At 45.5% G+C, this 14948-nt stretch overlaps 1 protein-coding gene across 1 annotated transcript; it reads right to left on the bottom strand.

Moving 5' to 3' along the window:
• Positions 1 to 1469: 1469 nt before the first annotated feature.
• On the bottom strand, positions 1470 to 14625 carry mmab (metabolism of cobalamin associated B). The gene is made up of 9 exons (XM_055655368.1): positions 14461 to 14625; positions 11523 to 11584; positions 10845 to 10938; positions 9667 to 9724; positions 7499 to 7571; positions 6004 to 6101; positions 5261 to 5325; positions 3059 to 3118; positions 1470 to 2151 (listed from the first exon to the last, which is right to left on the bottom strand). Exons 1-9 carry the CDS (start codon positions 14574 to 14576, stop codon positions 2061 to 2063), a joined length of 717 nt encoding a protein of 238 aa, XP_055511343.1. The 5' UTR covers positions 14577 to 14625; the 3' UTR covers positions 1470 to 2060.
• Positions 14626 to 14948: the final 323 nt, after the last annotated feature.

Here is a 14948-nt window from a genome sequence, read left to right as displayed (position 1 = left end):
AGAGTATGTTTGAGACTTTGTACATTGCACTGGGTTTTACCAGAAGATCGAACTTGCAGTGACGCAGCAGTAGACTTGCTGCCTTACAGCACCAGAGACCCGGGTTCAATCTTGGCTACGGATGATTGTCTGATGACGTTTGTATGTTCTCCCCATCAGTCTGAAGAAAGGTCTCGACCCGAAATGCTGCCTGTCCCCGCTGAGTTACTCCAGCAATTTGTGTCTACCTTCGACTTAAACCAGCATCTGCTGTTCTTTCCTACACACCTGCGTGGGAGATCTTCGGTTTCCAATGCAGCAACTCTGCTGCCGTGCCGCCTGAGATATTGTGAATGTCCCTGAAAATGATCCAAATGAAACATCCCATGACTGACTGTGTTGCAGGCAAGGTCACTGAAGAAATCAACCATTATAGTCGAACCAAGGTAGGATGTAAACAGTGAATGGGGGTGGAGGAAGTGTGTAGAACAGAAGGAGACAGTTATTTGGAACAGATTCACTGCTTTCAAAGTATCATTTATTTCCAACCAGTCATTTTTTACAGCATATTTATTTACAAGTCACAAAATGAAAGCCTCACAGGGAGATCACAGTCATGAACTGACATTAAAAGATTTTACTAGCCGGCAAATGGACACTTGATTACAATTTAATGGGCTGAAGGAAATAACCTGAATGATCTGCAAACATAAAAAATCTGTGCATCCAAAAGTGACGGATTTCTCAGAATTAATCTCCACTTGGTCTCGTTCTTTCATCCTCACCACAGAGCCCGCTCTCAGTTGATGCATTTCATGTATTTTTCCCCCCCATTTCCAAGCAAATTGTGCTAATTTACAGAACTAAGGCATTCATACTTAAAAAACCATCCACAATTGTCAATGCAATACGTCAAGTTATTAATACAAAAGGTGCTCCAGTACTGCATCACCCCAAAGATTTGTCACAATAACCTGGATAGATATGGGTTATATAATCCTGCATAGCCGTAGGTTCAGAATTGAAGGTCTTTGTATATAAGGCAGGGAAATGGAGTCCATATTATATTCTCAAAAGGAAGATCTGCCAAGATTGTTAATAGGACGCTGTTTCTGCTAGGAGTTCGGATCAGAGTTCTACCGCGACCTACTGTACAAGAGTCAATACAATTAATTTGGAATAGTACTAAAGTACTGAATTGAGTGCCTCGGGCCACAAATAAAACTGGTGAAGGAACATGAAAATTGTCTCTCGTTGCAGTAAAAAGTGTTCTGAATGTGAAGGTGGGGGCTGGAGTACCAGAAATTCAACACTCTGTCCCGATGATTCAAGGCCCAACTTCAAATGTGGAATGCTCATATCAAAAAGAGTAGGAAAGTTCTCTAATGTACTGAGAAACCCTTCACTTGAGCACAAAGATTATTTCCTTTACCTCCTTCTTGCTCTGAGAAAAGGTTATTTCCTTTTTCCCCCTCCCCCCCCCCCCCCCCCCCCCCCCCTCCCACCATTTTGGTCTACGACTTATACGATTCAGACCCCATGCCTACCACAGCTTTAAATCTTTTTTATTTATTTTTTTGAATGATTAATTTTCTAGTATAGAAATGAGGGAAAAACAACTGCTTGAATGCAAGCCGGTTTACTATAAACCCAGTGAAAACAAATTCAACCTCAAAGATACATTTTTATAAATACCGATGATTGGCTTTGCCCAGCTTTCCATTAAGTGCATCTTTCCATCCTAAACCCCAGGATTAAACCTTGGTCATGAAGTGCTTCCCAATAAAGGCACAGTGGGCAGCACCTCACCTTTGCCATCAGCCATATCAAATACAAGCATGTACAAACAAAAAACCCCCCCCCCCCCCCCCCCCCCCACACACACACAAACATGGATGCACAATCACACAGCCCAATCTCCAAGAATCAGAAATTCAAAGTGATTCAGTTTAAAAATCTCAAATGCCTTTGTTAATTGTGCAAGGAAAAATTGCACTTACAGTTTAATAGGCTGTGTTTAGATCAGCAGATACGGGGCCAAGCCCCATCTCCTCTCATGAAGGAGAGTCAGCAGCTCTCTGCTAATCGTAATTTCTCCTCTTGTAGACGTGCTCCTTCTTCCCTTCCTTCATGGCAGCGTATCGCGCCAACGTGAACAGGTAGTCGCTTAGCCTGGGATGAAACAGGTCAATGGCGAGGAAGGCGATTATTGACGCAGAATAGAGTGCAGTCCAGCACAGGAGCAGGCCCTTCGGCCCACAAAGTCCGTGCCAAACACAATGTCAAACTCATCCCATCTGCCTGCACTTGATCCACACCACTGCATCTATCCATGCGGCTAGCTGCATGCCCATGAATATATGGATAGGCAGGGAATCACATGGATATGTGGCAAAATATTCTTGATTACCGTTGTCCAGTTCAGCAATACTTTTACAAAGAATCTGGGTAGTTAAACAGTGCTTTGACAATAATAAGGAATAGTTCTGTTCCCATCACTTATGAACTTATCATCCCTTAACTGCATCACAGCAATTAGAAACATAAACAATAGGTGCAGGAGTAGGCCATTCAGCCCTACGAGCCTGCACCGCCATTCAATATGATCATGGCTGATCATACAACTCAGTATCCCATACCTGCTCTCCATTCCCCCTGATCCCTTTAGCCACAAGGGCAACATCTAGCTCCCTCTTAAATATAGCCAATGAACTGTGGCCTCAACTACCTTCTGTGGCAGAGAGTTCCAGAGATTCACCACTCTCTGTGTGAAAAATGTTTTTCTCATCTTGGTCCTAAAGGATTTCCCCCTTATCCTTAAACTGTGACCCCTTGTCCTGGACTTCCCCAACATCGGGAACAATCTTCCTGCATCTAGCCTGTCCAACCCCAATTGTGGTATGGACAAGAAAATAATGTTTTCTTCTAAAGCATGCGAATGGTATCTACGCAGCTTTGCAAAGATATTCCAGTCGGCTGGAAATCGAAATTAGGCAGGAAAAGCAGATAATTATGTAGGCTCCTATAACGTATGAACTTACGATAGACAGTAACAGTTGATAGGACAACATGAGTTTACCTGTTGAGGTATCTGGCAGCATTGCGATCAGCTTCACCGGCCTGTACAATGGAGATCATGCTAATGGAGAAAAGAGACAATGCAGATTTGTAGAAATGCCAAAAATATCATTTTAATTCACCGATACTTGAATCACAGTACTTATCTACTGGTCTGAAGAGAGAAGAGGATCCTGGCTTTGTCCTGAGGTGCTAACTGCACCTCATGAAGCAGCACAGGCGGGTTCATAAGTTATAGGAGCATAATAAGGCCATTTGGCCCATCGAGTCTACTCCGCCATTCAATCATGGCTGATCTATCTTTTCTTCTCATCCCCATTCACCTGCCTTCTCCCCCCTAACGCCCATACTAATCAAGAATCTATCAATTTCTGCCTTAAAAATACCCATTGGCCTCCACAGTCATCTGTTGCAATGCATTCCACAGATTCAACCATAAAAATATCCATTGCGAGATCACGGGTAAGAAGGTTGAAAGAAGTAAGGAATTGAGCCAGTTATGTCTTGGTTGTTTTGATTTCTTTCCTTCTCCACTTTTATCCGCGCGCAGTTGTCTCAGGGGAAAAATTAGCATCCACTAAAATCCAGTGTATTTTTTGCCTGGTACTTTGCAAGGAACCGTTGCGTGTAATATTCTGCTGCTTTGGTTTATGCGCCAATATTGATGTCACAGCCCCACCAAATTATACCTCAGTGGCCCCAACATTATATTGCTGGCTCGGAAAGTACACTCTTTAAAAATATTGATGCCAAAGTTGCTGCCAAAAAGAGATTTGTATCAGAGCACAATTTTTGTAGCTCATCTCCCAATTATTCCAAGGTAATTCTTCATCTGCAGGTCAAGAGCAATATTCCTTCCCTTATAAGTGGGGTGGCACAGCGGTAGAGTTACTGCCTTGCAGCGCCGGAGACCCGGGTTCGACCTTGACTACGGGCGCTGTCTGTACAGAGTCTGAACGTTCTCCCTGTGACGGTGTGGCTTTTCTCCGAGATCTTCTGTTTCCTCCCACATTCCAAAGACGTATAGGTTTGTAGGTTAATTGGCTTGACATAAATGTAAATTGTCCCTAGTGTGTGTAGGATAGTGCTAGTGGCGGGGATCGCTGGTTGGTGCGGACTCGGTGGGCTGAAGGGCCTGTCTCCGTGCTGCATCTCTCAACTACACTAAGCAGATCGTGCCTTATACCCAGACAGGTGGTGCAGGCTATTGCCTGTGTACATGCTGCCTGATAACTGAGCTATCAGCTTACCTAACAGCCCCACTAAAAATAATGGCTCGACTGGTCATTTTTAAGGTCGATGAGATCCAGATGAATTGAGCCCGGGGATGTCCGCTGTCACACAGGTTTGAGACGAGCAAAATTAACAGTGGCAACTAAGCAAAGGCTTATTTTCACTCTGAATCTAATTTTCACTTTAGCTGATGATTTCCTTGATGTGCCCAAAACAAGGCTACAGGGGTGGATACAAGACTGCCCATCGAACAATAGTGCAGCATTTCCTTGTTACAATTCCCCCATGCATTTACATTCAATATATGGGCATCTACACACAAAGCACTAACGAGTGAAACAAATAATGAAAGGCTTGGCTAGAATGGATGTGGAGAGGATGTTTCCACTAGTGAGAGAGTCTAGGACCAGAGGCCATCACCTCAGAATTAAAGGACGTTCCTTTAGGAAAGTAGACAAAAATGCTGGAGAAACTCAGCGGGTGAGGCAGCATCTATGGAGCGAAGGAAATAGGCAACGTTTCGGGTCGAGACCCTTCTTCAGACAGTCGGTCGAAACGTTACCTATTTCCTTTGCTCCATAGGCGCTGCCTCACCCACTGAGTTTCTTCAACATTTTTGTCTACCTCCGATTTTCCAGCATCTGCAGTTCCCTCTTAAAACATTCCTTTAGGAAGGTGATGAGGAGGAATTTATTTTGTCTGGGGATGGTGAATCTGTGGAAGGCTGTGGAGGCCACTGCCTTGAAAATAGATATTTTTAAGGCTGTGATAGACAGATTCTTGATTAGTATAGGTGTCCATGGTTATGGGGAGAAGGCAGGAGAATGGGGTTAGGAGGGACAGATAGATCCACCATGATTGAATGGCAAAGTAGACATGATGGGCTGAATGGCCAAATTCTGCTCCTATCACTTAAACACAAAAGTCACATAGTTGGAGAGGGCGAATGAGATTCTACTCGTTAACATACCTCCTCTCGGCCCTACGACAAATCGATCGGGCCAGGTGCAGGGTCGCGCTGCATTTTCCTCCCGACTGTGAAAGCAAAGCATTTAACAAGAATGACAAAGCCATCTCAACGGTGAAGGCAGTGAGTGTTGAAACATAAACTGCGGTGGTGCAGCGGCACGGTGGTGCAGAGTTGCCTGCGACCAATTACCACTACACGTGCTGTCTGTACAGAGTTTGTACGTTAACCCTGTGACCGCGTGGGTTTCCTCCGGGTGTTCAAGTTCAAGTGAGTTTATTGTCATGCGTCCCTGATAGGACAATGAAATTCTTGCTTTGCTTCAGCACAACAGAACATAGTAGGCATTGACTACAAAACACATGAATAAATAAAGTGATAAAGTGCAAATAACAGATAATGGGTTATTAATGTTCAGAGTTTTGTCCGAGCCAGGTTTAATATCCTGATGGCTGTGGGGAAGTAGCTATTCCTGAACCTGGTCGTTGCAGTCTTCGGGCTCCTGTACCTTCTACCTGAAGGTAGCAGGGAGATGCTCCGGTTTCCCCCCACATTCCAAAGACGTGTGGGTTTGTTGGTTAACTGGTCTCTGTAAATTGGCCCTAGTGCGCACGATAGAACTCACATATGGGTGATGGCTGGTCAGCACGGACTAGGTGGGCCGAAGGGCCTGTTTCCATGCAGTATCTCCAAACGAAACTAGATTTCAGCTCAACATAATGAAGTGACTCTCGTGATGTACATACCGGTAAGATGAAGTTCGTCAGAGGTGGGAGCTGCTCTGTATAGCGATCAATCCACTGTTCCAGCTCGATTACTGGCTTTCCACTAAATGCTGTCCTCTCTAATAAATACAAAAGGACACATAACATTTTCAACGCACCAATATTCTGCAAGCTAACGTCACTCCTGGTTAGTCCAATACGATGGCTTATAAAGGACCATGAATACTTGAAGCAGAAAATGCTGCAAACACTCAGATCAGGCTGTTTCTGCAGAAAGGGAAACAAAATTAACATTAAGGCCCTTCACCAGAGGGTGAACCGTTAACTGTCTCTTCTGCAGAAGCTGCCTAACCTACTGAGTACTCAGCATTTTCATATCTAACACCCATAATTAATCAGGGTGGCACAGTAGCAGAGCTGCTGCCCTAGTGCCAGAGACCCGAGTTCAATTCTGGGTTCCAACAGTATTGGGTTTGTATGTGTTTAAGAAGGAACTGCAGATGCTGGGAAATTGAAGGTACACAAAATTGCTGGAGAAACTCAGCGGGCGCAGCAGCATCTATGGAGCGAAGGAAATAGGCGACGTTTCGGGCCGAAACGTTGTACGTTCTCCCTGTGACTGCGTGGTTTTCCACGGTTGTCCACTTTCATTACAAAAACGTGCAAGTTTGTAGGTTAATTGGTTTCTATAAATTGTCCCGACTGCATTGGATGCAAAACTGGGATAACATAGCAGTGTACGGGTGATCAGTGGTCAGCGCGGACTAGGTGGGCTGAAGGGCCTGTTACCATGCTGTATATCTAAAGTGAAAACGTATAATTTGTTTAATATTCACTAAATACAACCCCCCTTTACAAAGAGTGCACCAAGTAGTGTTTTGAGGCACCAATACTTGATAGTGCGATCAATTCTGCTTCTGGTGTATTCTATGTTAAAAACGACGGCTGCGTAATGGAGCGGTACTGAGCTGAGGCGAGTTTCACTAACTCCAGCGCCATCTTGTGGCAAGCATGGCTCAATACTGATGAGACTACATCAACAGAACTAACCCACATTTCAGTTTTTTAGTAAGTCAGTGCCATAAAATAGGACAGGTGGAGCGAGTGAACAGGCACTATTCTAAAATATTGACCATGACTCCATTCAAGACAGTTCCTGCAAGAGTTATGGAGGAGTTTAGGGTGGCATAGCAGTAGAGTTGCTGCCTTAAAGCACCACTGGCCAGAGTTCAATCCTGACTACGGGTGCTTGCCTGTATGGAGTTTGTATGTTCTCCCTGTAACATTGTTAATTGCCCCTAGTGTGCAGCATAGTGCTAGTGTATGGGGCGATCACTAGTCGGTGCAGACTCGGTGGGCCGTAAGGCTTGTTTCCGCACTGTATCTCTAAAATAAAGAAAGATGCTTGATCACTGATGTACGTGGAAAAGGATAGGAACAATAAGGAATCTGAACAAACTAGGGAAATAAAATGTACACAATCATCTTTAATGGATTTTCTTTAAAAATAACTTACTGAGATGGCTCTCTCGCGCAGAGGAAATGGGAGTAGCCACATTGGACCCAACATCCTGCAACACACACTGGATCTACAGGGATAAAAAGTATTTAACTTGGTACATGGACAAATGCATCAAATAGGAACAATGAATTTCACATCACGATCATCGCATAATGGATGTGGCAGTGAACACAGAGTTTAAAGCAGGGGTGTCAAACTCATTTTATGTCGGATTGGGCAAAATACAACTTTATGTGGCTCGGATCAGTTGTGCACGTGCGCATGCCAGTCAGCCAGCCTGAGGCCAAGGGGAGCTCAGCGCCGCCATCTTGTCTGTTTGACAGCGGTTGCCGGGGACAACCGTCCCCATTGCAACCGTGGGCCAATCACGGAGCGCTCCGCCACCATCTTGCATCTTTGACAGCTGTTGCCCGGGGCAACGGTCCCCTTGGCAACCACCGGCCAATCACGGAGCGGTGGATGAGAGCGCCCCTGCCGGCGCAGCAGGCGACACGGACAGAGAGAGAGAGAGGGGGAGAGAGGGAGGGGGAGAGAGGGAGAGGGAGAGAGAGAGGGAGGGAGGGAGAGAGAGAGAGAGAAAGTGGCTACCGTACAGATACATAATAAAGGTCGTGAATATACACTTTTGTCCTCAAAAAAATCCCGCGGGCCAGATTGGACCCCTTCGCGGGCCCCACTGAGTTTAAAGGGACAGGAAATAGAAGCTGGTCAATTTCAGCTTGTAGGTTTCAGTGTGTTACGTCCAAGTGAAACACACAAGCTACAGCACCAGAGACCCGGGTTCCATCCTGACCACAGGTGCTGCCTATATGGCATTTCTACGTTCATCCCTGTGACCTGCCTGTGTTTTCCCCGGGTGCTCCCGTTTCCTCTCACATTCAAAAGACGTACAGGTTTGTAGGTTAATTGGCTTCATTTAAATTGTAAGTTGTCCCCAGTGTTTGTGTGGGACAGTGCTTGTGTGTGGAGATCACTGGTCGATGAGGACTCGGTGGGTTGAAGTTCCAGGCTGTATGTCTAAACAAAAAAACTAAAACCCTGCTAGTGTTCCTGAAGATAGACACAAAATGTAACTCAGCGGGTCAGGCAGCAACTCTGGAGAAAATTAGGTGAGGTTTTGGGTCGGATCCCCTATGTTTCTGACCCCTCCCATGGCTCACATCTACCCTCACCCACCCCACATCCAACACAAACAAGACAGGCACATTCAACCCTTTGTGTCTGGCCTGTTATTCGATTAGATCATTTTGGTATGAAACTTAACCCCCCACACACACAACTTCACTCCCGGGTAACCTAATCTAGCCAAAATTCTCATAATAAAAAAATGAGGGTACTAATAAGGGGCAGGCCATTTATGACTGAGATGAGGAAAAAGTTTTTCACCCAGAGTGTTTTGAATCTGTGGAATACTCTGCCACAGAAGGCAGTGGAGGCCAATTCACTGGATGTTTTCACGAGGGAGTTAGATTTGGGCTAAAGGAATCAAGCGATATGGGGAAAAAGCAGGAACGGAGTACTGATTTTAGATGATCAGCCATGATCATATTGAATGGTGCTGGCTTGAAGGGCCGAATGCACCTCTTGTGAACCAGCTCCAATTTTAAGGTCATCTAAATGTCACCCATTCCTCCTCTCCAAAGATGTTGCCTGACCCACTGAGCTATTCCAGCATTTTGTGTCTATCTTCAATCCTTTTAACCTGCGTTCCGGAAAACACAAGGCTGGTTTTGCAGTTATAGAATCGTACAGCAAGGAAACAGGGTCTTCGGCCAAACTTGCCCACACCAACCAACATGCTCCATCTACTCTAGTCCCACCTGCCTGCATTTACCCCATAAACCTCTAAACCTATCCTATCCATGTTCTTGCCAAAATGTTTGTCAAATCTAACTCTTGAAAATTCTGATAACACCATGTTTAACTCTTGATGAAACGAAATATAACCTTTCTGTGAATCGACACTAAAAGCTGGAGTAACTCAGCAGGTCAGACAGCATCTCTGGAGAAATGGAATAGGTGGTGTTTCGGGTCAAGACTTTTCTTCAGACATGTGTGGTTTTGTACAATTGCACACGTAGGGGACTAGATAAGAGGTCCAAAAGCCATGTGCACTCGTGATAAAAAGCCCCCCACCCCCGCCTTCATTTAATTCATTGTACCTCATGCAGCTCGTCCACAAACTCATGACCTTTTTCCAAGCAGAACTCCATTGCCAGCCTGAAAGAAAGCAGGTGATAGACACTCCACTGCAAATATGAACAGCTCAGTTTAACATTCATTCTATTTTTTTTTTAAATTTCTAAGCCCTCCCCCATCTTCCCAGGAATGGAAGCTATATATTAGAACATCTTTACAGTTTCCAAGCAGACTGCACGGTATTGTGAGCTGTGCACCAATACCAGGTGATAAATTTAGTAAAAAAAAGTTTTATGTGAGGCAGAAAAATGTGGTGCCAATAAAAAAGGAGAAACACTGAAAAGTTTGGGATTAGCAAAATTAAAATTATTTGGAGTCATTATCCTATTTGCTAACTCCGTTTTTGATATTCACATTGACTTGAACAAACAGTATATTCTCTTCACTTCTGCAAAATCTCAACTAATAGCAGAGACTAAAAAAGGTCCCAGTAATGAAGGGTTCACCAGTACAATGCACAACACGATTGGTATATTGCAGAACACAGAGAAAGTGGCAGAAGACGACAGTTCCAGGGCGATTCAGAATAGTCGGCTTTTCCCACCTGGTATATATTTTATCTCCCCCTCATGACTTTGCCATATTTTCATGTTATAGGAGCAAAATTAGACCATTTGGCCCATCAAGTCTACAACACCATTCAATCATGGACGATCCATCTTTTCCTCGCCCCCATTCTCCTGCCTTCTCCCCATAACCCCTGACATCCATATTTTTATTTCCTCTCAGAGATAGTTACTACTTATGTTCCCTTCCATGGTGCTGCGTTGAGCCTAGCCCTTACTTAACAGACTAGTGTTTAAGCACTATTACATAATTCAACAATGAAGGCATGACCAGCACTTGCTTTTTCAAATACCCTCATAATTGGCAATTTTCACACATGTAGGGGTGGAAGTCCAATGCTATCCTCTCCACCGTCCTCCCGTTGCTTACGAGCACTTGAGACAATGCTCCACATGCTGCCAATCTAGTGATTGAACTTCCTACTCCAGCAACTTCAATGTTTAGTTTACTGACACCAGTACCAAGGTACAGTTAAAAGGTTTTTGTCGTGTGCTAACCAGCGTTTGTTGCGTGCTGAACCTCAATGTCCTTTACTAGAGATAGAAAACCAAACAAGGTCCAAAATGTTACTTACCCGATTGCAGACGTCAATTCATCCGTACTGCCCAACGCGTCAAACACATTATCATCCTTTTGCCTGCGTTCTCCAGTGAATGTGCTGGAATACCCTTTTAAGGGTGGGATTATTAAAATGAATAGTATATTTTCATGCTGGATATTTCTATACTGTACATAGAAATTATGACATATCCAAGCAATAAGCAACATTATGCTAAACTGGGTGCAGACTGGATGGGCCGAAGAGCCTGTTTCCATGCTGGATCTTAAAACTAAATGAGACTAAATGTGAAGCTAGAGGATTGACGTGGTGTGAATTGTTTAAGAATGTAGGTAGAAGGCAAGGGGAGAGACAGGAGCATGGTCAGCCTGAGCTGAAAGGACGGGAAGGGAAATTTAGGGACAAATGCTGCTCAAGTGCAAAAGGTTAATTCAATACAATCTTCGTTATTAATGAACGTTCTTATCTACTGCCTGCATTTTCCCTCGTGATGGTAGACACAAAATGCTGGAGTAACTCAGCGGGACAGGCAGCATCTCTGGGGAGAAGGAATGCGTGATGTTTCGGGTCGAGGCCCTTCTTCAGACTGATTCCCTCATGATGCTGGATGAGCAAATTTAAAGGATTCTCTAATAAGCAAAGAAATTCCTTCCTCACAACAATCAAGCAAACAAATTTGTCACAGGTACAAACCTTTGTCTCCTGTTTTGGTGTAAATCTTTGGAGCTTTGGGCTTCACTGCGTTGGTGTTAGAACTGCAATGCAAGCAAAAGAAAAAATAGTGTAGCGATTCATTCCGATGACAGCTCCAAGACAACAACATTCTGCAGAGTCCAAAAGCTTAATTGAAAGTGTTTCAATCCATGTGTTGTATCATAGTTTATCAGATCCTAGTCTGCACAGCTGCTGCATAGTTGGCTAACAGCTGTAACCAGGTGCCAAATTAGACAACATATGGTATCAGAATTAAGTCAAGGGAAAAAAATGGTCTTCAATAACCAAATTGAGAAATAATGGTTCACTCCCTTCCACCTTGGTTTAGTTTAGAAATATAGCATGGAAACAGGCCCTTCGGCCCACGCCGACCAGCGATCACCCATACACCAGTTATATCCTACACACTAGAGGACACTGTCCAATTCAACTCTACCTCATTATGTGTAGGAGGGAACTGCAGATACTCTCCCTCTCTCTCCATCCCTCCCCAACTCTGGTTCTACTAGTTTCACTGTCCTCCTGATTAATTTCAATGTTTATATGACTTGTCACCTTCCCCATAGCCAACAATGAACCATTGTTAGCTATGGGGAAGAGGGACACTTGAGGTATGGAAGGATGAGGTGTGAAAACGACAGATCAAAGCAGACGATGATAAGGAGATGTAGAATGGTTCATTGTTGGCCATGGGGAAGGTGACAAGGAGGTATTGAAGCAGTAAAATTAATCAGGAGGCCATTGAAACTAGTTGGTGAACTAGGGTAGGGGAGGTGCAGGAAGACAGGAGGGTGGCAAATCTTGTGCCTCTATTTAAGAAGAGCTGCAGAGAAAATGCTGGGAACTATAGGCCAGTGAGTTTAACATCTGTAGTTGGAAAGTTACTAGAGAGTATTCTGAGGGATAGGATACATCTGCATTTAGATGGACAAGGGATAGTCAACATGGTTTTGTACGTGGGAGGTCATGTCTTACAAATCTGATTTGAGTTTTTTAAAGACGTGACCAAAAAGGTCAATGAGGGCAGAGCTGCAGCTGTATATGTGAACTTCAGCAACACATTCAACAAGGTTCCACATGGTAGGCTGCTCTGGAAGGGTAGATCACATGGGATCCAAGGAGAGATAGCTGAATGGATAGAAAATTGGCTTAATGGAAGGAAGCAGAGTGTGATGGTGGAAGGTTGCTTCTCAGACTGGAGGCCTGTGACTGATGGTGTGCCTCAGAGTTCAGTGCTGGGCCCGTTACTGTTTGTCATCTACGTCACTGATTTGGATGAGAACATACAGGGCAAGATTAGCAAGTTTGCTGATGATACAAAAGCGCGTGGTTTTGCAGATAGTGAAGATGGTTGTGAAAAATGGCAGTAGGATCTTGATCGATTGGCCAGGTGGGCTGAGGAATGGTTGATGGAATTTAAGACAGAGAAATGTGAGGTGTTGCATTTTGGGAAGTGTAACAAGAGCAGGACCTACACAGTGAATGGTAGGCATCTGTGGAGTGTTGTCGAGCAGAGGGATCTTGGAGTGTGGGTGAACGGTTCCTCAAAGCTGGAGTCACAGGTAGATAGGGTGGTCAAAAAGACTTTTGGCACATTGACCATCAGTCAGAGTATTGAGTAAAGAAGTTGAGAGGTCATGTTGCATTTGTTGATGAGGCTGCATTTAGAGTATTATGTTCAGTTCTGGGTACCATGTTTCGGGAAAGATGTTATCGAGCTGGAAAAGGGTACAGAGAAGATTTACGAGGATGTTGCCAGGACTAGATGGTCTGACCTACAGGGAGAGGTTGAGCAAGCTGGGACTCTATTCATAAGGTCATAACAGAAATAGAATGAGGCCATTCAATTATGGCTGATCTATCTTTCCCTCCTAACCCCATTCTCCTGCATTCTCCCCATAACCTCTAACATCTGATTCCTTGGTGTATAAAATCATGAGAGGAATGGATCAGGTCTACACCAACTCTGGAGAACATGGATAGGTGACGTTTTGGGTCGGGACCCTTCTTCAGCCTAACCCGAAACATCACCTATCCATGTTCTCCAGAGATGCTGCCTGACCCATTGAGCTATGGGGCTGTCCCACTGTACAAGCTAATTCAAGAGCTCTCTAGAGTTTAAAAAAAAATCAAACTCGTGGTAAGCACATAGAATGTACGTTGCGGGTACGCCGGAGCTCGGGACGTCTCTTAGTGGCTCGTAACGCTAACGGCAGGTACTCGGGAAACGCGGTAGCTCGTGAAGACTTTTCAACATGTTTAAAACTGTCCACGAGAGCCCCGAGTACCTACGAGCGGCCATTACTGTAATTCTCCAAGTTCGAATCAGGGGAAACTCGGGAGAACTCTTGAATTACCTCGTACAGTGGGACAGGCCCTTTACTCCAGCTCTTTGCTTCCTTTTGTGTAGACCAGCACCTGCAGTTCCTTGTTTCTACATTCTGCACCACTTCATACAAAACCCCATCCACCATGCCCTTTGCTACATGAATTGAGAATGAGAGGAATACATCGGGTAGATACACAGAGACTGTTGCCCACAATAGGGGATTCCAGGACTAGAGGACATAGGCTTATGGTGAAGGGGAAACATTTGATATCTGAGAGGTCACTTTTTCAGACAAACTTGGGTGTATGGAACAAGCTGCCATTGGAAGTAGTTGAGGCAGGGACTATCCCAACCTTGAATTTATACAAGTAGATGGACAGGACAGGACAGGAGGGATATGGACCTAACGTGGGCAGGTGGGACTAGTGCAGCTGGGACATTTTGTTGGCCAGTGTGGGCAAGTTGGGCCGAAGGGCCTGTTTGACTCTCTGTGGGCCACGGCCCACATGAAGACAGCTCGCACCCCACGGCCTGTGGCAAGGGCAGTCTCAGTCTCCTCCTCCTCCCTGGGATAGAGCCGGGCCTCACCTGTCCCTGTCCCCGTCCATGTTGCAGTAGCCGCGCCTGGTCCATAGCAAAGCGGCGATGGGTGGGCGGCGGCGGCGGCAGAGCGGGGCAAGCAGGCGTGCGCACCCCCAATACATGGCGCCAATCACCAACCGCCCGGAGCACCAACGACGCCCCCCCTTCCCCCTCGCGCTAATTGGCCGGCGCCCACCCGGCAATCGTCCCGCCCATTGGCTGACTCCCCCACTCGACGGTCCGATTGGTCGGCGCCCCGCGGAGAGTCGGCAACCATTGGTCCATGTGAGCCGCCGCCCCCCCCTCCGGCGCTGCGATTGGCTGTATAGGTTTGCGATGCTCTGATTGGTCGATCGATGTCCGCGGTAGACTCAGCGCCCATTGGCCCAAGGGGCAACTCCGCCTCCCGGCACTGCGATTGGCTGTATAGGCTTGCGATGCTCTGATTGGTCGATGTCCGCGGTAGACTCCGCGCCCATTGGTCCAAGGGGCAA

Source organism: Leucoraja erinacea, chromosome 25 (assembly GCF_028641065.1).
Source record: "Leucoraja erinacea ecotype New England chromosome 25, Leri_hhj_1, whole genome shotgun sequence".
Lineage (NCBI taxonomy): Eukaryota > Metazoa > Chordata > Chondrichthyes > Rajiformes > Rajidae > Leucoraja > Leucoraja erinaceus.
The sequence above is the reverse complement of the archived record's forward strand: the minus strand, read 5'-3'. Positions and strand labels throughout refer to the sequence as shown.